The 23,335-nt window shown below is 37.8% G+C and overlaps 1 protein-coding gene across 2 annotated transcripts; it reads left to right on the top strand.

The window, feature by feature from the left end:
* The first annotated feature begins 154 nt into the window (after positions 1-154).
* On the top strand, positions 155-22,728 carry LOC104230302 (uncharacterized). 2 transcript variants are annotated; one of them, XM_009783068.2, is made up of 18 exons: positions 155-531; positions 869-983; positions 2,134-2,241; positions 2,646-2,827; positions 4,011-4,206; positions 6,938-7,195; positions 8,057-8,203; positions 8,560-8,638; positions 8,815-8,928; positions 9,006-9,175; positions 13,294-13,412; positions 13,758-13,881; positions 13,994-14,065; positions 14,464-14,590; positions 14,756-14,870; positions 16,509-16,699; positions 16,803-16,915; positions 22,322-22,728. In XM_009783068.2, exons 1-18 carry the CDS (start codon positions 194-196, stop codon positions 22,586-22,588), a joined length of 2,835 nt encoding a protein of 944 aa, XP_009781370.1. In that variant the 5' UTR covers positions 155-193; the 3' UTR covers positions 22,589-22,728. The 2 variants fall into 2 exon arrangements, with proteins under 2 accessions (XP_009781370.1, XP_009781369.1); XM_009783067.2 differs by having other exon boundaries at positions 8,985-9,175.
* Positions 22,729-23,335: the final 607 nt, after the last annotated feature.

Below are 23,335 nucleotides of genomic sequence, written 5' to 3'. Positions count from 1 at the left end.
TCTTTTACATTATAAAAGGACCCATGTGTAAAGTTTTATGGGGTAAATATGCCGTTAAATATTAATGGAAGGCAAATTGGATTATTTCACAAAACTCATTGGCAAATTTGGACTTTTTCATTAAAAAAGGAATTGCTTTAAATTGAGGAGCTATTTTATTTCGACTGCGGCTTCCGCTCAACTCACCAGAATCATGGAAGGAGAAACCGTAACAGAGACTGGGCCTCAGTTTGATGCATTCGAGCACCCCAAGGAATTGGAATTGCAAGTAGAAGAAGAAGGAGATAACACTAATGTCAACACTAAAGAGGCTGACAATGAAGAAGAAGAGGAGGACGAAGAAGAGGAAGAAGAAGAAGATGGAAACGGGGAGTATAAATTCCGATTCGGAGCAGAAATGGATCCATTGGCATTCACTGAAGACGATGCCTCTGGACTGCAGCCGTACCAACAATTTGAGCGTCTCGAGCACCAATATGAAGCTTTGGCTGCCAAAAAGCGCAAAGCTCGTGCCCTTCTTCCACATACCAGGTAATTTTAATAATGTGAAGCGAAAGGAAAAAAATAAATTTAAGGTTTTTCTTTATACGGTAATGATAGCAGTGATGTAAACTGGAAAACTCCTTGTGCTTGGACATACAAAAAGTAGTGAATTTTAGACATAAAAATTGACACTTTGCGAAGAACTTAACTCCTTTCATATTCTAATTATCATATTCTAACAATTTCTGATATTCATGTTACTACGGGGGTGTAGTTAATTATCTTTTTGACTGCAGTTTTTTGCGTTTTCTGGATATCGGATTATATTTTCATCGACCTTCATTTCATATTAATTTCTTATACCATGTTGGGTGGGTGGGTGCAGTGAGGTCCCATCGAAGAAACTTAGGCTAGAAGACAGTCAAGTGGATGGTCCTGGAGCAAGTTTTGACGAAATATTGGAAGCTATGAATTTTGGGATGAGGAAAAGATCAAGGAAGGTATGACATCAACTTGTTATTTGCTGTATAATCTGTTGTCATTAGCAGTCTGGACAAACTTTGAATTCCATCTACAAAATACTAGATGTAGGCAAAACATTGGCCCAAGCCGAACCTTGGCAAATTTTTTTTTGGTTGCATTCTTTTGTTTTTTTGGTTCTTGGCTATTATTTCTTTCTAAGAATTCTTAACTGGACCATCAGAGAACTGCTATGCTTAACCTTAAACATCTTCAGCTTATTAAATTTTAGAAAACTAAAGAATAAGTAAAATGTAGATATTCAGTATTTGACTTAACTTCAATAGTTTAACTCATTTCCCCAAAGAAAGACATAAGGCACCTTATAAGTAGTCATTAGTTGAAAAATTGGAATCACGAACACACAGTAGGACTTTATTTTACTGTTACCAGCTTTTGGTTTCAGATCCTTATACGAGGTTTTAAAGTCAAAGTCCTTACTTTCAAGCTTAAGATCTCTAATTTTATCTCATCAAAATCAGTTCTTTCTTTTTCCTTCTTAATATAGTTGTAAAAAGGATAATGAAATTGCACATTGCACTACATGTATCATTAATCATTTGGAGAAAGATTAAAGAATACTGTGAGTGTTGAGGATATGCAACAATATCTTGCTTACCAAAGCTAGCTTTGAGGATAAGCTTGTTGATCTCCAGTTGAACTGCTAAGGTTATGTCACTCCAAGACACATTGCCAGCTATAAGCTTAACTAAGCAAAAACTCCATGATCTCAACTGTTAGTGGTTCTAGTTCTTACCAATGAACCTTGGGCCTCCAAAACATTTTCATAATACTTATAAGCAATTCATGGATGTTATGAATGGTTTAAGAGATCAACTACCTGATTCTGGAAGAATCAAAAGAATCTTTACAAGATCATTGGATGTTGTGGAGCTTCTTAATCAGTTCTCAGTATATTTTGAATGACATTTGGCTATATTTTGACTGTTCAGAACAATATCTTCTGAAGTTGTAGCCTTTTCAGTTAGTTTATTAGGTAGTCTTTTTGCATCCTGTTATCTTTTCCTTTCTTTATTCAGGGTTGCAAGTTGTTTTCGTTTTTGCATACTGTAAATATTGTGCAGCCGTTAGTAACCATCTGCACACTATGTTATGCTGTACCTTATGTAGCTCAAGAAGAGAGGTCGGCGAAAGGGAACAAAGAATAAAGTCAGTTCAGAATTGAAAAGAAAACTTGGTGATGCCACTCTTCATTATGCACATGGCCGTTATGAGGAGGTATGCAGCTAGAGTCATGCATCCTTGTTCTGTAGCCTGATTTTTCTTGATCTGTATAGTTCTCTGCTTTTCATGTAGACATGATATCTATATGGCATGAAAAACAGAAAGATTGCCTTTCCTCTACACAGTATAAGAGATATGAATTGACACATCAAGTTGCTATTTTCTCTTTGTTGTTGTCGATTATGGTCCTGCTCTGAAACTGTACCCACTTTTTTTGTTTTTTTCTGAACATTTGATTCTATTTGTTTTTATGGATATTTCTGTCAGTTATCTGTAAAATATGTGCACACCTGTTTCCCCCATTCTATGGCTTTGCTTCAGGAAGGGCTCTATTTCAGGTTTCAGCTAGTAGTCCCTCCATTTCTTACTGTTCTCATTGTTAATGTTCTCTGTTGCAGGCCATACGTGTGTTGAATGAAGTCATTCGTCTTTCACCAAACCTTCCTGATCCATACCATACACTTGGCCTAATTTACAATGCTATCGGCGATAAGAAGAGAGCTATGGACTTCTACATGCTTGCAGCACATCTTGCACCGAAGGATGCGTCTCTTTGGAAGCTCCTGGTCGATTGGTCCATGTGAGAATTCCTTGTTTCATCTCTTCCTTTTCTTTTTCTCCTTTGGCATTCGTATCATATAATACATGTATCAAAAGAATTGCAGGTAAGCAGTTTAGTTATATATGGTGTAAAAATATGTCTTACCCTTATTCCTTGTCCCATTTCATTTAATGCTGTATTATAATTCCTACACGGAGTGGATTCTTGTCTGCATATAATTAGAGATTTAATGGTTGGGGCGAAAAAGTTATTGCCTCGTGATAAAATTTTGTCCCCTTTCCCATTCAATAATAACCCGAAATGCTGATCCCTTTTGGAAAGGAATCCTTTGAAAACCATCACCAAAATTGCATTATCATTTACTGTTTTCTATAACTATCTGAAATAGTAAAGGAAACAGATACACTGAGATGGACGGACCAATGTAAGTGTTCTCTGTATCACTTTTGCTTTCTGTACATTGAGAGAGATGAACCAAAAGGATGCAATTATATTTACTCCTTCCGTGACGTTTATTGATAGTTTGTTCCTGAAGGAGCTGAAATTGATATATGGTTGGGGTGCATTTGCTATCATTCTGCATTAAAAATTAAGAAAGCATCAGGTTTGCGCTTCATTTTCTTTTGCACCCAAGGGTGTGTCCTAGTGGTCAATGAAGTTGGGGTTGGGGGGAGGGAGGGGGGGGGGCGACCTTGAGGTCTCAGGTTTAAATCCCAACAAAGGCAAAATTCACTCTTCTCCTTTGTCTAAGCCTTGACGGACAGGTTTACTTGGTACCTGTGCTGGTAGGAGGTAGCAGGTACCCGGTGTAACTAGTCAAGGTGCGTGTAAGATGGCCCGGATACCTCCATCATTTAAAAAAAATAATAATTAAGAAAGCATCAAGTTGTGCACGTCGTAATGTTGATGCACAAATTTCAATTATTCTACATTTTGAGTGACAACCTACTTCAAAGTTTCTTTTTTATGTCGCATCTTTTGGTCATCTAATTTAGGAATGCGTTCACATATGTGGTGACATACATTTGAGTGTTCCCTTTTAAACCCATGATGAAATAATGGATACGTATTGTTCACCGTGATTCCATTGCCAATATTATGTTTTGTTTTGTTGTATAAGCTTGCTTTCTGATTCCTCTTTATTTTGCAACATTTGGTGCTTCTTGAGCTTTACAGTTAATTTTTTTTTGTAACTGTACAGAGAGCAGGGAGATAGGGGACAGGCCAGGTATTGCCTTTCCAAAGCAATAACAGCAGATCCTGATGACATTAGTCTTAGGTATCACCGGGCTTCAATATACATTGAGCTTGGAGATTATCAGAAAGCTGCAGAGTCATACGAGCAAATTGCTCGTCGATGCCCTAATGATGTTGAAGTGCTTCGGACAGCTGCTCAGGTTTCTGTATCTATCCTTCCTTCAGTATCTGTCAAACTTTGCTGTCTCATTTATTTGCATATAGTTATTTTCTTGGCTAAAGCACCAAATGGTTACATGCTAAATGCCTCTTCTTCTGCTATTGTTGATCCATTCAATTAGTCGTCCTTAATATTACTGCATGGGATATCCTTTCTCTTTTATATTACTGAAGACAGCATGCTTTACTTTCATTGAGGTGAGCCCTAGTCGTATGTAACGTTAAAAATGATGAATGATTCACTTTTATTTAGGGAGAAAAGAAGATAAACATGAAGTAAAATTTCGTTAGGGTACATATGCTGATGTAAGTACTGTTATTTATTCCTGAAAACTGTCGTTTACCATGAATGTTGAGTTAGACAACACAAACATGTGACACCACATTTCTAAAAAAAGCAGAACACTGCAACGGCTGACATGGAAAATATTTAGTATTACTAGACAATATAAGAACACCACCACTACCACCACCACCACCACCACCACCAACAACCCCAGTTTAATCCCATAAATGGGGTCCGGGGAGGGTAGCGTGTACGCAGACCTTACCCCCTATCTTGTAAAGATAGAGAGGTTGTTCTAATAGAACCTCGGCTCAAGGAATACCACCACCAAAAATGATAATAATGATGATGATGATAGTAATAATGATAACAGGATATGACAATTTTAATCAAACTTTTGAATGCAAGGTAAAAGAGAGAAAAGTTACTGTCACAAAGATCATTTCTCTGGTTCTTAGAAGACACACCAAGGGAAAGTATGTCTGGTAGCTAAGTTAAATCAATCAATGAACTATGTCTTAATTCCAAATTAGTTTGGGTAAACTATATGAATCCTCTACACTGTATTCGGTATTATTACACTCCAATATTGGTAAATAAGCTGTCTTTTCAGGTAAATTAGAAGTTCCCTAATACAAGAGGTTTTCTAAATCTCACTCATCCCAAGGTTGACATACACGTCTCCAACTAGAGTCAGAAGCTTTTAGGAGATGCATCCTAATTTTTCGTGGTAACTTAAAGATTTATTAAGTATGATACAAGTGGCATACAAAAAGTGGGCAACCTACACCAGAACATGGTTCTTTACAATAATGCACCCAATCATCTGTACTAAAACGAAACTGTGCCCTAAAAATTTATATAAAAAACAAAAGATTAGTCCTAAAAAAATCAAGAATGTACTGGATCCGTCTTGTGTTTTTGTGTATTTGGCAGCACTTCCTTTGTGCTGAAGTTTATAACATTTGTTATCTTTAAAAAAAAAACAAGAAATTAGTCCTAATCTGTACAAAAATATTCTCTACCCCCTTAGATGCCCTCTGCCTTTTTTATGTCCGCAAAGCCCACAACATAGCCACATGAGCTACTTTTTGTGCTCGCTCCAGCCTTTTCGTCCATCTGAAGGCCCGTCTAGACCTCACATGTTAGCTGTCCTTTTCATCACCCATTGAAGAGCCGAAGGGTTCGATTCTGTCCACCATAATTGGCTCGCTGACGACAATATAGCACAGGTGATTTATACCCTTTTCCAAAACTTTGCACATGCAGCACCAAGTGATGCGTGTTATCTTTTTCTTCCTGAAGTTATCGACCCTGACAATTGAACCTCTGGCTGCCAACCACGTGAAAATAACATGCCTTCTTCAGAGCTGTAGAAACCCATATGGTGAGATTGGAAAGCCATCTCTTCTCTCCGTAGGCGTCTACAGTATAAAAGAGTACACCTGAAAATTCTCCTCTCTTTCGCTCCGCTGTCAGACATCTTTCTCTTTCGGATTAACAATCTGTACGCATAGTAGCTCTAGGATTCTTTGAAAATTGTCACCTCCGAATCTTGAAAGTTATTTCTCAAGCCCAAACCCCAATTGTTTCCCCTTTGGTGTACCCTAAAACATTAGACCTACTGTAAGTGTGAGCATTAATTCCAACTAATTAGTATCGCCTATATACCTTTGCTCCCACTGTGTTATGTTCTTATCCTCATTAAGCCCAAGAGGTTGTAGATTTTTGAGACAACTTAAACCTTCATGTGATTTTATGTTTACCTCGTTGTCCTTTAGCGCCTTCACTTATTAGTATAACATTGTTCTACAGTCCAATACAAATCATCACAGACGACGCCTTGTTATTTCGCTATTTGTGTAACTTGCACACTCTATCTGATGTAATTATTTAAACCTTCATGTGATTTTATGTTTACCTCGTTGTCCTTTAGCGCCTTCACTTATAGTATAACATTGTTCTACAGTCCAATACAAATCATCACAGATGACGTCTTGTTATTTCGCTGTTTGTGTAACTTGCACATTCTATCTGATGTAATTATTTGGACCTGAATCTTTTCTATTAAATACCCTCTCTTTATTGTTTCTACCAGGTTTACCTGTAGTTGAAAAGTTCCTTAGTATATCCACACATTTTTACTTTTGGAAAAGTAACTAACATCGTGCGCAAGGGATTGCACTGAGACCAGGGGAAAAAAAGAGAAATGCACCGACACTCCTATGACTCTGTCAAGAGTGAACTTAGATCTGGCAAATTGATGAGAACATGCCAAGAGTATCTTTATGTAAAGGACTGTTGCTTTAGTCTGCTGACGACAGGCTTTTTGCTTTTTTGTCTGTGTAACTAATGATGTATCAAATGGTACTTACTCTCTTATTCCACTGTTCAGCATGGAATTAACTTGCTGTTTACTTCTCCAGTTGTACCGAAAATGTGGCGAAGCTGAGCGCTCTGTTGGCATCCTGGAAGACTACCTGAAAAATCATCCATATGAAGCTGATTTAAGTGTGATACATCTGTTAGCTGTGATGCACATGGAAAACAATGCACATTTAAAAGCTCTTGATCTAATTGAGTGTGCAAAGCAGAGATATTTTACTGGGAAATGGATGCCTCTTAATTTAAGTATCAAAGCTGGAATATGTCATTTACATCTTGGTCATATGGAGGAGGCAGAGGTTTGTTGGAGCTCGGTCTTAAAGTTTCTTGTTGTTTCTAGTAGTGCCATCACTCATAGTAACTGGCATGTAATGCAATGTAAAGGCTGATCAAGTGCAGTGGTTCCTCCGACAATAAGTGAAACACAATGTGCTGATGAATATAACAGTGGAGTATGAATTGATTTTTCTGTTTTCTACATGCTCTTGGAGTCATTGCAACTGGACTGGGTTACCAGGCTTTTTCTATTTTCCTATTATTGTTAACTACTGTCTATGGGCTACACGTGGGTGTTGCTGTTCAAGAGAAAAATATCTATCTGAGAGTCCATTTGCTAAAGCTCCTGCATATTTTCTATAACACAAGGGAGGAAAAGCTAAATGTGATCAAGATTTGTTCAACTAGAACTTTGTACCATCAGAAATTAGCAAGCTACTTAATGGCACTAGATGGGATACTAGGTAAATTTAAAGCTTATCTTGGGGGAGAACATGCAGGATAGGAACCCCAAGGACTTTGCTACAAGCGAATGAGCTAAAGTGACTTTAAAGTGGCCTAAGTACTAGGGTAGTTTTGCGAGGTGAAGATTGAGGAACAGGAGGCCTCTGATAAAATGAGGCGTCCAGAAGTGTTTATACACCTCAAGATTGGTTAAATATTTCTTAACTATGACCTCGTACCATAGTTGGAACCCCGTAATGTCACAGGTTCTCGACTTCTTTAGTCTTTAAAGCCCAAAACTTAATTTAACCCTGAAGTGATATCCAATCTTACCTCTTCTACATATCCTATTCTGTTATTTCTAAAAACTTTGTATACTGATTTTGTATGAGTTTGAACTGAAGCTATATGCTATTCTTACTTTGCCAAGCAATGTGCAGATTATTTTCAGTGCTCTACAACAAGAAAATGCATCTCAACATCCTGACATAGTCACTGAGGTTGCGGACTCACTTATGACCCTTGAACACTATGAATCTGCTTTGAAGTACTATATGATGCTTGAAGGAGATGACGTCAAGAATAAAGTAAAGAAATGAAACTCCTCTTTTGTACTGCTTCTATGTAAATTGCTATATTTTATCCTTTTATTTGAAAGGACGTGTCTAGGTATGCTCTCTTTCTTTATTATCAAGCAGACCGACCATGCTCAATTGATCTTTTTATTGAGAAAAACTCTTCTTGAAAATATTCACTAGTAAATTTACAGGAATTTCATAATTGAAATGTTCTCTTTAATAGGTTGCATTATTTTCCCATGCCTGTTTGCTGTGGAAATAAACCTAAAGCAAGCTCTGTTTTCTATTAAGTATTAATGCATGCATATCCATCTTTTGATTTTTTTATTATCATTTGGTGGTTAATTTATTTCTATCCTTTTCAGGGCTATTTACACTTAAAAATTGCCGAGTGTTATGTGTTTTTGAGGGAAAGAGTACAAGCAATTGAGTACTTCCATAAAGGTATCCACATAGCACATGATATGTATATATATATATATATATGATAGTGTGTGTGTATTTTATGGCTCTGGTGTGACGTAACCTACCTTCTCATTTGTGTACCTCCTGCTAAATGGGATTATTTGTGGCAGTGACTTGCGTCGTCTGTTGATTAGCTGATTGTTTTTTCTTTTCAGCTGTAAATGAACTTGAGGATAGTGTTGATGCTCGATTAACTTTGTCCTCGATCCTCCTTGAAGAAGGCAAAGATGATGAAGCAGTTTTTGTGCTTTCCCCTCCAAAAGCTTCAGGTATAAATCATATACTTAGCATTCTATTAATTGGATGGTTGTAATCTTCTTTTAAGATCTCTGTGGTTCATTTCCAGAATCTTCAGTTGACTCAAGTTCTGATGAACCAAAATCATGGTGGCTTAATAGCAAGATAAAGCTGAAGCTTTGTCAAATTTATAGAGCTAAAGGGTCACTAGAGGCCTGTGTGGATGTTATTTTTCCTTTGATTCGTGAGACATTGTTTCTTGAGTCTGTACAACAAAAGGTAAGTGTACACTTTCTATTTGACCCAAGAATGTGCTAGTTTTAGGGATGGTTTCAAAAAAATTAATATTTCTATCAATAAGAGAGGGAGAGAGAAAGAGAGAAGGGGAAAAGGATGACGTGAAAGCTTCTTTATGCAACTCACAAACATCTACTTATAACATAAAATTCTTTACTAGAGTTGAAACTTGCACAGAAGTCACTCGTTGTCACTGTACTTACTCGCTTCCTCTTCTAGGCAACTGGCTTGTGAAGCTGCAATTGCAACTTCCTGGCTGGGCGTAACTGGTATACTGCTAGAATGTAAGCCATTAAACTTTTAGAAGAAAAGCTGAAATGTAGCTGAAGAATAATGCACCGACAAATGACAATGCAGGTGTCTTGTTTTCCAGCTCATCACATGCCTTTGTCTCCCCAGAACTTAATCCTAATTTTGGTCTAATTCTTCTTCCGATGCTCAATTCAGTCATTGATAATGAAAATATACCTTTGTTGTGTTTTAATTGTTCTACAAGCTTTAGAGGTAAACCTAACTACCGTATTGTTGTGATGGTGAAAAGAATCTGATATTAGCTTTCTGGAATACCGGACACAAGCAACTTCAAGTAGACCTAAGGGCTCAGGTTCAATTAGCAAAGTAGGATATCCATGCCAATCATGGCACAGTAAAAAGGAATTTACTTTATCTGTCTTTGTTGGGTGTGTGAATGTTATTCAAATCTGAAAATTGGAGTCGACGGAATGTTGAACAACCCCAGGCGTAAAGGAAAAGAGAGTTAACTACATCAGTCAACCATAATAGTCCTTGGCCATGGATTCCTGTACTTTGTGATGATGAAGATGAGACCCAAAACAACAGGGCTCCATCCATACTGAAGTGTTTTTACATGGCTTGTAGCCAGTGATGCTTGCCTCATCCAGTTAAACTCTATAGAAAAGGTCTCCATTTATGCAGTAGATTCTCTTTATGCGAGGAACAACCAGAGGATTTTAATCGTCTATTTGGCCACTGCAAAGTCACCACTCAAATCTGGAGTCTTTTCCTAAATATCCTGGGAATTAGTTGGTCAATGCCTAACTCAACGATAGAGTTTCTAAAATGTTGGAGGAGAAGAGGTTTCAGAAAAAATGCAAGTAACATATCCTTTTTAAAAAAATGCAAGTAACATTTGGAACACTATTCCACAGGCTGTATAGTGGAAAGTCTGGATTGGGAGAAACTCCAGAATTTTTGAAGGCGAAAAAGGGAATGTGCATAGCCACAAATATAGGTCAATTCTTTTACTAGCTTATTGGCGTAACCTGACCTTTGTACTGGATGAAATTATTAACATAGCAAGGGGCTTACATGAATTTTTACTATGTTTTGCTTCACTATCTTAGTGCTTCTTTCAAATAGCCATAAGCATCGACCCTTATTCATAAAAAAATATGAGCTTCAAAGAAAAGTGGAGAAAGTGGACCAAACTTTGCATATCAACGACGAAGTTCTTTGATCTAGTTAATGGGAGCCTGTGATCTTAGAGGTTTGAGATAGTGGATCTGATATTTTCGATGTTCTTTTATATTTTAAAGGAGGCGTTGAACAAGATGATGGACATAGTTGTATCACGAGGCTACTTGAAGGGACTTACATAAGTGTAAGGGGCATGGCAGTGTTGAAGTATCACCTTTTTTTTTTTGTTTGTTTGCAAATGACAATCACCCTGGTGTCTTGCAATAGAGGTATCTTAGATGACATATCTGCGGTAGGCGCTTATGTTGTTCCAAGGGTTAACTTGAAAGAAGTGTGAGATTGCCCCAGAGGAGGTAGTTATCATTGGAGAACTAGCATTGTTTTCAATTGCAGGATTGGGGTATTCGGACAAATTGTCTAGGATTGTCATTAGGAGTTCCATTTTGTGTATTTTGTGCAGAGTTTGGCTAGAGAGAAACTGTTGGTGTTATGAGGGTAGGGAGGAGAATGTTACTTTTGTTAAATATAGATGTATCCTCTTTTCTATTCTGGCATCTTCCTGATGCCCCCTTTCAATGATATTATCTTGCTTCAAAAAAATATAAATGTATCCTGAATCTGAAAATTTGGTTTAAGGCTTCTTTTGTAAATGATATTTGATGTACTGCTGGATTTCACGAATCCTTATTGTTGTAATTTGTACTTTCTCGTACGAAGCTGGTACTGATGTTTTATGAATAAGTGATCTTTTACTTATATGAAAACAGTTCTTCAGATCCTTTTGATTTTGTAAGCTCCTTAAGTTGTTAGGACAGTGATGTTTGAAAGGAGGTGCAATATGTTTTTGCAATCAGTTGCATCCTTGGATGCTTGATTAATGAAATCCTATTTTACTTGATAAAAAAAAATACTGATTGTCAAGGATATCTTTTGGCTGAAGTAGTAATTTTATTGAATGTATGGGCACGAAAACACCTGTACACAAGAAGTATACCAAAAGAGTAGAAATCTTAGAAAAAGATATGGTTCTTTACCAATGACACCCAATCTTTTATATATAAAGGAACTTCATGAGTGCATCGAAAAGAATAAAGGGATATACGGCTATTCCTCAATTGTACAAAGTTCAACTCAACACTTTCGAAAGCTCTCCTATTTCTTTCTCTCCAAATGACCCACATAAGAGCTAGTAGAGCAACATTCCATGTGCTGCATCTTCTCTTCCGCCTATCACAATTCCAACTGAACATTAGCTCTTGCACCATGCCTGGCATAACTTAAGATATCCCAAGCCATTAGACAAAAAACTCCTACTAATGTGCATAACCTTCCTCTTACTCAGATTCTCGGCTGTCAATATCACCCCTCTTGTTGCTAGCCAAGTGAAGAAACACATATTTCTCAGTATCTTTGGAATCCAAATCGATCTATGTGGTACTCACTAAGCAGGAGCTTCTCATGATATGACTTAGCCGAAAATACTCCATTGTTCCTCGCCCCCACCTCTGTACATCATAATTATCATGTGATGTTCCTTGTTGGTGAACTAAATCTACTAGATTTTGGAATTCTGCTACTTCAGTCTTGAAAGTTCCTCCTAAACCTTCAATCCAGAAAAATTTCTCCATCTTGTATCCTCTGGATTCATTGGACTATCATCTCCTTTTGACATGAAATTCCATAAATGTTTTTTTTTGGGAGAAAGGTAATAGTATATTCATCAGTTTCAGTTTCATCTGCACAGAATTCTTTACACCAAAAATGGAAGGACAAAATACAGTTCAGCTAACTTTTTGTAAGGAATTTTGCTCTTAAAAGCACCTTGCATTTCTTTTGCTCCATCAGCACAAAAATGAAATTCCGTAAATGTTAGGAAGTGTAATCTCAAAATGTTGTCCCCACATCACCTGTGTCCGCAAAAGCTTGTTCCTTCACACCCCACAACTAGGCATAGTTACTCTTTTAATCCTCCAAGCCCCTTCCAAGACCCTGCATTTTTCTGTTTTCATCTCTCTCCAAAAATCATGTTCCTCTCTCCCAAACCTCCATAACCATCTGCCTAATAGTGCCTTATTGAAAATCCTCAACTATTTAACTTGGCATGGATACTTAAATGCAGTACTGCATCAGTTCCAGTGACATAACTTGGTTTACTGTTTGGTACAAAATATAAAAACTAGTGGGCTTGTGATTTGGTTATTCCGAAATTTGAGAAACAACTTAGCATTATGGAAGATGCAATATTTATCGAGGGGAGGTATACTAACACTCGTAAACTGTCTGTTATATGGCATACAAAGACCAGTTTATTCATTTTTTCCATCTATCACCATCAGTAGTGTATCAAGGATTTTTTCTTGAAGTAAATAAATTGGTGCATGCAAAGGTCAAATTTATCTTGGACATGGGTAGCCTAGTTGCATAAGCAAATTGCTTTTTAGAGATGTCCATAATTGTTACCCAAATGGACTCAAGCACAAGTCATAACCCTTCTGGAAAAATATGTGCATACCTTTTCTTTTTATTGGTAGATATATGCATTTACTTTTAATTCAGCTTTTTAATCATCTTTAATAAATGTCCAGGTGATAGCATCATTTGAACTCCCAGAGATTACCTTGTATCTAACTTTATTCCTTTTAATTGGTTGATCTACTTTTTAGGTTAAAGTGCGGAAAAGGCTGTCTAAAAGTGTTCTATTTCAAAGAATCAAGGTTGTGGATGATCACCAAACTGATACCGTCTTTCATGGCTTTAGGCCTTTAGCTTTGGCATCTGATCTGTGAGTTTTAATTTTACCATGTTCTGCTTTTTCTTTCCGCTCCTTAACTGAAGATTCTACGGGCAAAAGTATCCAACCAAGCTGTTTCAGGAGTCGAGTTGTGGAATTTGAAATTTGTTAAATTGGCCATTTTCAATTTCTTGTTTCCCTTTTGGGAATCTTTCCTTAGTCTTTTCCAAGCTCATTCTTTTCATAAACATACCCCACTTACCTTCGAGTAACTCTACACATGATTTTGCCAGTGCAATCTTGTTGATCATGTCTGTAATGTTTATAATGATCTGTAACACCTATTACTGGCCGGTAATGTCTGTGCAAATAAATAATTTTGTGGCTTTTTGATAGGTCAAAAGCTGCAAGAGCCAGAAAATTACTTCAGAAGAAAGAAATGTTAAAGGAAGCAAAAAAAGCTGCAGCTTTGGCTGCTGGAGCTGACTGGAAAAGTGACGATTCGGACAGCGAGTCTCCTGTGAGAAGCTTATAGCCCGTTTCTTATGTAAAGTAACATATTGTAAACTGTTTAAACCCTTGATTTTGACCTAAAACTTACTTCTTTCTTGTATGTTATCCTATTTCTTGAGGGGCATGCATACCGAGAGCCTCCACTACCAGATCTTCTAAAAGACGAGGAGCACCTGTGTCTCATCATAGATGTTAGTATTCCTTGCTTCCCATCCATCTGTCTTTTATTTTTTACCGCTTCCTTTCCTTTCATTTTCTTATTCTTTCTTTTCTTCTTTAATGAGCATGCTTGTCTCATGTGATTACTCCCCTTGTTCCGTTTTCAGGCACTAATGCACTTATTATGTTTATTCTTTTCGTAAATACACATGCTTACAATTTTTATATCAGTACTAGATACGGTCATTTAAACTAATCAGAGGTCTGAGATGCCCTTTTTACATGTTTTAGTTGGATATGACTACATATTTTTCGTAAGGGAAATTTTAATGCTAAATTAATTTTCAATTTCCTTCTGATTCTTGGCCCTTTTGTAAGTACTTGTAATTATGTCGGACTGGAAATTTTAACTTTAGATTTCTTTTTGTAGCTGTGCAAGGTGTTAATATCCTTGCAACGGTATTGGGATGCACTGGAGATCATTAATCTCTGTCTTAAATTGGCATCCGGCACGTTGTCTGTTGAGAAGAAAGGGGAGCTGCAAGCTCTAGGAGCTCGTAAGTTTCAGCTTGTAGTGTTTGCACTCTCTCCCTTTGCTTCTGTTCTGTTTAAACTACATTGAGACTTATATTGACAGGTTCAGATATACTTGGTTGAGTAATGTCGTGAAGTGAAAGATAAAGATGCGTGCTTGCTAAAACGTTCTTTTTTCTGTCTTGCAGAAGTAGGATATAACATTGCTGATCCCACCCGTGGGTTCGATTGTGCTCGTTATATTGTCAGTCAGCATCCTTATAGCTTTGCAGCATGGAATTGCTACTACAAAGTAATATCAAGGTATCAGCAGAATTTTTGTCAGTATTCTGAACACTCGTATAGTTTTGTAGTTGGCATTGTTCGAATGTGTCATGCTAGTTGAACCAGTTTCTGTTTCCCTTGTTCTATAACAGGTGCTTTTGCGTTAACTCGCCATTTGGAATAATAGAGGAAATTAACTGTTAGTAAATGTTTGTTTGCACTCGCTGATTCTGCTGAAATCCCATGTGTTGAGATTGAAGAATGTGTGCAGATACGTGTGTTTTATGTAAATTATGTTGGAAATAATTCGTATAATGCATACAATAGATTTACCGATGTAAGACATTATTACAGTTACATGCACCATTACTTAATTAATTAGGGATTGTTTTGCGTTTGGGCATTTTGGGGAACTAAGTAACAGTCAGCAAGCACCAGCATGGGTTGGTTCGTAGGATTTCTGCATCCTAAATGCACTACAGAATTCATGGAGTGACATGGGCCCCATTGACTATGTTGGTATCCACCACCCTGTCCAGTACCATTTTAAGTATCACATTAAGACTATCAATAGATGCTTGATTCATGCTCCTTATTTGACTTCTTTCCTTCAGTAGAATTATATTTTATATTTGTTTTGAATTGACATCTTTAAACTTCCTAGCTTTTCACATCTTCCAATTATTATTTCCTATACTCTAACAAATTAAAGTATAATGATGTATTCACACTTGCTTTTATTAATCTTTGTGCTAATCTTGTATTATTTCACCACCCCATTGCCGTATTGCATTCCAGCAGCCCGGCTTGTCCAGTAGCATTTTGAGAATCACATGAAGACTATCAAAAGATAAATGATTTATGCTCCTTTTCTATTTTGTTTGACCTAATTTTTATTTTAAACTGTCGATTGACTTTTTTCTTGCAACAGCAATTTCAACTTTACAATTGTCAAAAAGTTAAATTGACATATAATAATAAAATTCTATATTATTTTTGAATTCACTTTGACATCTTTAGGTTTCCAAGCTTTTCACGTGTTCCAGTTCTATTTCCTATGCTCTTTAAAAATGAAAACAGAATGTATTCACACTTTCTGGTATCAATTTTTAGGCTAGCTAAAGTGGGTTCTTCAGTTTGGGAAGGAGGGACTATCTTATGCATTGAAAATAAATGCAGTTCTCAAACTGGAAGTTATAACAATTAGTTGTTACTTAGTAACTTCAGTTGGTTTGTTGTTGGCCTAGTTGTCAGCTAGTCTTTCAATTGTTTTCCTGTCCACCGCTTTTTTGAAACTAAAACATCTCTGCAGTCATGCCATATTTTCTCGAATGTTATATTCTGTAGTTAGGTTAGTAATGTACGTACTGTAGCATACTGGGTTGAATTATATTGTTTTAAGATTTGACTATTCTTGCATTCAGTTCTTTTATAACCTAAACTGTGATACCCGAAAAGGTATTTTCAGTAGAGCATCAGCGTAAAGCAGTTACTACAGATATGAGAGTACAGTGAATCTTGTCCAAAATAAGATTTGAAGCCTTTTAAGTTATAAAAGATGACCCTTTCTAAACTAATCAAGAAGAGAACCCTTTATTTTACAAATTTACGACTGCTTGATCTTATCTCTGATTTTTATTGTAATTTGTTTATTTTATTATGGATGATCATGTGCAGACTGGATATTCGGTATTCAAAACATAACAAGTTCTTGCATAATATGCGTACCAAACACAAAGATTGCGTACCACCAATTATTATTGCTGGACACCAGTTTACCACGATCAGCCAGCATCAAGCAGCGGCTAGAGAATATTTAGAAGCCTATAAGTTGATGACAGATAATCAATTGATAAATCTCTGTGCGGGTATGTGTTTCTTCTAGCAACCAAATAAAAGAAGGCAGCGTCGACGTAGTCTTTATCTTTCGTGATATCAATTTACTAGTTTGACTTTTCCCTTTGTTTCCAGGAACTGCCTTAATAAATGTAGCTCTTGGATTCAGACTTCATAACAAGCATCAGTGTATACTACAGGGAATGGCTTTCCTGTATAATAATTTGAGGCTTTCAGGAAAAAGACAGGTTATGCTTTGAATTTGCCTAGCCTTATTTTCTTTATGTCTGATGTCTGCTTTTGTAAGTCCAATTTGAAATATTACATTTTTTTTGGTAATGACCCAGATTTAATATTTTCCATTACATCAACACAGGAAGTGTTGAGTGTGGGGTCCATCCCATAAATCAAGGAAGAAAATTTCTTCCTTAATTAGCAGCCCACGTTTCTTTTGTTGTTTGTGTCAAAATCGGCAGGCTTGCAGAAGGAAATGTCAAATGTAGTAGGCGAGGCTCTGCCTATAAAAGGAGAGCTTCGGCTCTCATTTTGACACACCAATCTCAGAGGAAAAATATATCTGAGAGTTAGAAAGAAAGAGTGAAGTTTCATAGACAAGGTATAAGAAAATAGTCTGTGAGAAAAATAGAGAGTGAGTGATATTGTAGTGAGGTGAGAATATCAAAAGAGGGTTATTTCTTTTGAGTGTTGTAGTGGTCTTTTGAGTATTTCACTCGGACCTACAAAGTATAAAATTCCTTGCTATAGTGATATCAGTTGCTCTCCTTAGGGCTGTGGTTTTTTCCCTTATTCAAAAGGGTTTTCCACGTAAAAATCTTGGTGTCGTTGTTACTCTTTTATTCTTGTTAATTACCGTATCTCGGTGCTACGTTATTGTTCCGCTTTTATTACCGTGAATATTATTTTTGTGGGAGGTTTATTCCCAACAACTAGTATCAGAGCACAGGTTCTGCTCATTCACTGAAATACTATTCACTGTCGGTAGTACTATAATCGGTGAAAAGTAAAAATGTCCAGAGCAAAGTATGAGGTAGCAAAATTTAACGGAGATAACGGTTTCTCAACATGGCAAAGAAGGATGAGAGATCTGCTCATCCAACAAGGATTACACAAGGTACTAGATGCTGATGCCAAAAAGCCTGATACCATGACAGCTGAGGATTGGGCTGACTTGGATGAAAGAGCTGCTAGTGTAATCAGGTTGCACTTATCAGATGATGTGATAAATAACATCATTGATGAAGACATTGCACGTGGAATTTGGACAAGGTTGGAAAGCCTATACATGTCCAAAACGTTGACAAATAAATTGTACCTGAAGAAACAGTTATACGCCCTACACATGGGTGAAGGTACGAATTTTTTGTCATATTTAAATGTGTTTAACGGACTAATCACACAGCTTGCCAACCTCGGAGTGAAAATCGAGGAAGAAGATAAAGCCATCTTGCTATTGAACTCATTGCCATCTTCGTACGATAATTTGGCAACAACCATCCTGCACGGTAAGACTACTATTGAGTTGAATGATGTCACATCGGCTCTTCTACTCAATGAGAAGATGAGAAAGAAGCCTGAAAATCAAGGGCAGACTCTCATCACAGAAGGTAGAGGCAGGAGTTATCAAAGGAGTTCGAGCAACTATGGTAGATCCGGAGCTCGTGGGAAGTCAGAACCGATCCAAATCAAGAGCCAGAAATTGTTACAACTGTGATCAACCAAGTCACTTCAAAAGAGATTGCCCAAATCTAAGGAAGGGCAAAGGTGAAACCAGTGGCCAAAAGAATGACGACAACACAGCCGCCATGGTGCAAAACAATGATAATGTTGTCCTCTTTATAAATGAGGAAGAGGAATGCATGCACCTGTCAGGTCCAGAGTCGGATGGGTGGTTGACACAGCGGCATCTTACCATGCCACACCGGTAAGTGATCTTTTTTGCAGATATGTAGCAGGTGATTTCGGCACAGTGAGAATGGGTAACACAAGTTACTCAAAGATTGCGGGGATTGGTGACATTTGTATCAAGACAAATGTCGGATGCACATTGGTTCTAAAGGAATGTGCGGCATGTACCTGATTTGCGGATGAACTTGATCTCGGGAATTGCTTTAGACCGAGATGGATACGAGAACTATTTTGCAAATCAAAAGTGGAGACTCACTAAGGGATCATTGGTGATTTGCAAAGGGAGTTGCTCGTGGCACGTTGTACAGGACAAATGCAAAAATATGCCAAGGTGAATTGAACGCAGCACAAGATGAGATTTCTGCAGATTTGTGGCACAAAAAAATGGGTCATATGAGCGAAAAGGGATTGCAGATTCTTGCCAAGAAATCACTCATTTCTTATGCTAAAGGTACAACGGTAAAACCTTGTGACTACTAATTATTTGGTAAGCAACATAGAGTCTCATTTCAGACATCGTGTGAAAGAAAATTGAATATACTTGATTTAGTATATTCTTGTGGCCCAATGGAAATTGAATCAATGAGCGGTAACAAATATTTTGTTACTTTTATTGATGATGCTTCACGAAAATTATGGGTTTATATTTTGAAAACCAAAGATCAGGTATTTCAAGTTTTCCAGAAGTTTCATGCTCTAGTAGAAAGGGAGACGAGTCGAAAGCTAAAGCGTCTCCGAAGTGACAATGGAGGTGAGTACACTTCAAGGGAATTTGAAGAGTACTGTTCAAGTCATGGGATCAGACATGAAAAGACAGTTCCTGGAACCCCACAACACAATGACGTAGTCGAGAGAATGAACCGCACCATTGTGGAGAAAGTCTGAAGCATGCTCAGAATGGCTAAACTGCCTAAGTCATTCTGGGGTGAAGCAGTTCAGACAACCTGTTACCTAATCAATAGGAGTCCATCAGTTCCGTTGGCGTTTGACATCCCAGAGAGAGTTTGGACCAACAAAGAGGTGTCCTACTCGCATATGAAGGTGTTCGATTGCAGAGCTTTTGCACATGTACCAAAAGAGCAGAGAACAAAGCTGGATGATAAATCTGTTCCCTGCATATTTATCGGATATGGAGATGAAGAGTTCGGGTACAGACTGTGGGATCCTGTAAAGAAGAAGGTCATCAGAAGCAGAGATGTAGTCTTCCGAGAAAGTGAAGTTGGAACTGCTGCTGATATGTCAGAAAAGGCGAAGAATGGTATAATTCCTAACTTTGTTACTATTCCTTCTACTTCTAACAATCCCACAAGTGCAGAAAGTACGACCGACGAGGTTGCCGAGCAGGGGGAGCAACCTGGTGAGGTTATTGAGCAGGGGGAGCAACTTGATGAAGGTGTCGAGGAAGTGGAGCACCCCACTCAGGGAGAAGAACAACCTCAACCTCTGAGGAGATCAGAGAGGCCAAGGGTAGAGTCATGCAGGTACCCTTCCACAGAGTATGTCCTCATCAGTGATGAGGGGGAGCCAGAAAGTCTTAAGGAGGTGTTGTCCCATCCAGAAAAGAACCAGTGGATGAAAGCTATGCAAGAAGAGATGGAATCTCTACAGAAAAATGGCACATACAAGCTGGTTGAACTTCCAAAGGGTAAAAGACCACTCAAATGCAAATGGGTCTTTAAACTCAAGAAAGATGGAAATGGCAAGCTGGTCAGATACAAAGCTCGATTGGTGGTTAAAGGCTTCGAACAAAAGAAAGGTATTGATTTTGACGAAATTTTCTCACCTGTTGTCAAAATGACTTCTATTCGAACAATTTTGAGCTTAGCAGCTAGCCTAGATCTTGAAGTGGAGCAGTTGGATGTGAAAACTGCATTTCTTCATGGAGATTTGGAAGAGGAGATTTATATGGAGCAGCCAGAAGGATTTGAAGTAGCTGGAAAGAAACACATGGTGTGCAAATTGAATAAGAGTCTTTATGGATTGAAGCAGACACCAAGGCAGTGGTACATGAAGTTTGACTCATTCATGAAAAGTCAAACATACCTAAAGACCTATTCTGATCCATGTGTATACTTCAAAAGATTTTCTGAGAATAACTTTATTATATTGTTGTTGTATGTGGATGACATGTTAATTGTAGGAAAAGACAAGGGGTTGATAGCAAAGTTGAAAGGAGATCTGTCCAAGTCATTTGATATGAAGGACTTGGGCCCAGCACAACAAATTCTAGGGATGAAGATAGTTCGAGAGAGAACAAGTAGAAAGTTGTGGCTATCTCAGGAGAAGTACATTGAACGTGTACTAGAACGCTTCAACATGAAGAATGCTAAGCCAGTCAGCACACCTCTTGCTGGTCATCTAAAGTTGAGTAAGAAGATGTGTCCTACAACAGTGGAGGAGAAAGGGAACATGGCTAAAGTTCCTTATTCTTCAGCAGTCGGAAGCTTGATGTATGCAATGGTATGTACTAGACCTGATATTGCTCACGCAGTTGGTGTTGTCAGCAGGTTTCTTGAAAATCCTGGAAAGGAACATTGGGAAGCAGTCAAGTGGATACTCAGGTACCTGAGAGGTACCACGGGAGATTGTTTGTGCTTTGGAGGATCTGATCCAATCTTGAAGGGCTATACAGATGCTGATATGGCAGGTGACATTGACAACAGAAAATCTACTACTGGATATTTATTTACATTTTCAGGGGGAGCTATATCATGGCAGTCTAAGTTGCAGAAGTGCGTTGCACTTTCAACAACTGAAGCAGAGTACATTGCCACTACTGAAGCTGGCAAAGAGATGGTATGACTCAAACGGTTCCTTCAAGAGCTTGGATTGCATCAGAAGGAGTATGTCGTCTATTGTGACAGTCAAAGTGCAATAGACCTGAGCAAAAACACCATGTATCATGCAAGGACGAAGCATATCGACGTGAGGTATCATTGGATTCGAGAAAGGATAGAGGATGGGTCTATGCAGGTAAAGAAGATCCATACAAGTGAGAATCTTTCGGATATGCTGACCAAAGTGGTACCAAGAGACAAGTTTGAGCTATGCAAAAAACTTGTCGGCATACACTCAAACTAGAACCTCCGGTGTTACCTCCTTCAGGTGAATAGGACTGGAGGGGGAGGTTTGTGGGGTCCATCCCATAAATCAAAGAAGAAAATTTCTTCCTTGATTAGCAGCCCACGTTTCTTTTGTTGTTTGTGTCAAAATCGGCAGGCTTGCAGAAGGAAATGTCAAATGTAATAGGCGAGGCTCTGCCTATAAAAGGAGAGTTTCGGCTCTTATTTTGACACACCAATCTCAGAGGAAAAATATATCTGAGAGTTAGAAAGAAAGAGTGAGGTTTCACAGACAGGGTATAAGAAAATAGTCTGTGAGAAAAATAGAGAGTGAGTGATATTGTAGTGAGGTGAGAATATCAAAATGGGGTTATTTCTTTTGAGTGTTGTAGTGGTCTTTTGAGTATTTTACTCGGACCTACAAAGTATAAAATTCCTTACTATAGTGATATCAGTTGCTCTCCTCAGGGCCGTGGTTTTTTCCCTTATTCAAAAAGGTTTTCCACGTAAAAATCTTAGTGTCGTTGTTACTCTTTTATTCATGTTAATTACCGCATCTCGGTGCTAAGTTATTATTCTGCTTTTATTATCGTGAATATTATTTTTGTAGGGGATTTATTCCCAACATTGAGGCATCTAAAGGAACTCCTTGAATTTCTTTTGCAGGAAGCACTGTATAATATTGGTCGAGCGTATCATCATGTTGGTCTTGTTTCTCTAGCTGCCATATATTATCAAAGGGTACTTGACACTCACGAAAATGATTATCCCATCCCAAAGCTTCCTAATGAGAACCCAGATCTTGTTGAAAATAGAAAACCAGGTTACTGCAATCTTCGTCGAGAAGCTGCATACAACTTGCACTTGATTTACAAAAAGAGTGGAGCATTTGACCTGGCAAGACAAATACTGAAAGATTATTGTGCCCTGTGAGGCTGTGACAATGATAATGTGCTATAGTTTTCTTGAAGATGTGAGTTATTTGTAGCAAGAACTACTGAACTCCTTTTTCTCACAACCACTAACTCTTTCTGTAAGATGGCAGTGGTTTTATTTATGCCCATCATGCTTTATCTGTGCACAGAATCTGTTGATATAGGATTGAAGTGTTATATAGCGACTGAAATTCTATTAAGAATGCTTGGTGTCGTGACGAAGGCGAAATGTGAAATCAACAGTGAACAGACAAACATAAGGTTTGTGTCTTTGTGGGAACTTGGCACCTAAATATGTCAATGGTAGGTGGGAAAGAGGTGTTGCATTTTTTTTACTCTGCTGTCAATTTGAAAATACACCATTTATTTTAAGTTTTAACTGTCTTGCGGGGAAGACTAAACAAAGAGAAGCAATACAACAACAACAACAACCCAGTATAATCCCACTTAGTGGGGTCTGGGGAGGGTAGTGTGTATGCAGACCTTACCCCTACCCTGAGGTAGAGAGGCTGTTTCCAAATAGACCCCCGACATCTTTCCCTCCAAGAACTTCTCACCTTGCTTTTGGGGAGACTCGAACTCACAACCTCTTGGTTGGAAGTAGAGGTTGCTTACCAATAGGGTTCATAAACAAAGGGAAGCAATAGAGTGCATAAAGCAATAAATTAAGAATGACAATAGGGTTCATAGAAAATGATTGTCTATAATGCTTTTTAGTAGGCAGGGAAATTGTTTTCCATTTTAT

The sequence above is a fragment of the Nicotiana sylvestris genome, chromosome 6 (assembly GCF_000393655.2).
Source record: "Nicotiana sylvestris chromosome 6, ASM39365v2, whole genome shotgun sequence".
NCBI classification, from domain to species: domain Eukaryota; kingdom Viridiplantae; phylum Streptophyta; class Magnoliopsida; order Solanales; family Solanaceae; genus Nicotiana; species Nicotiana sylvestris.
Note: the sequence above shows the minus strand (reverse complement) of the source record. Positions and strands in the feature narration are given on the sequence as shown.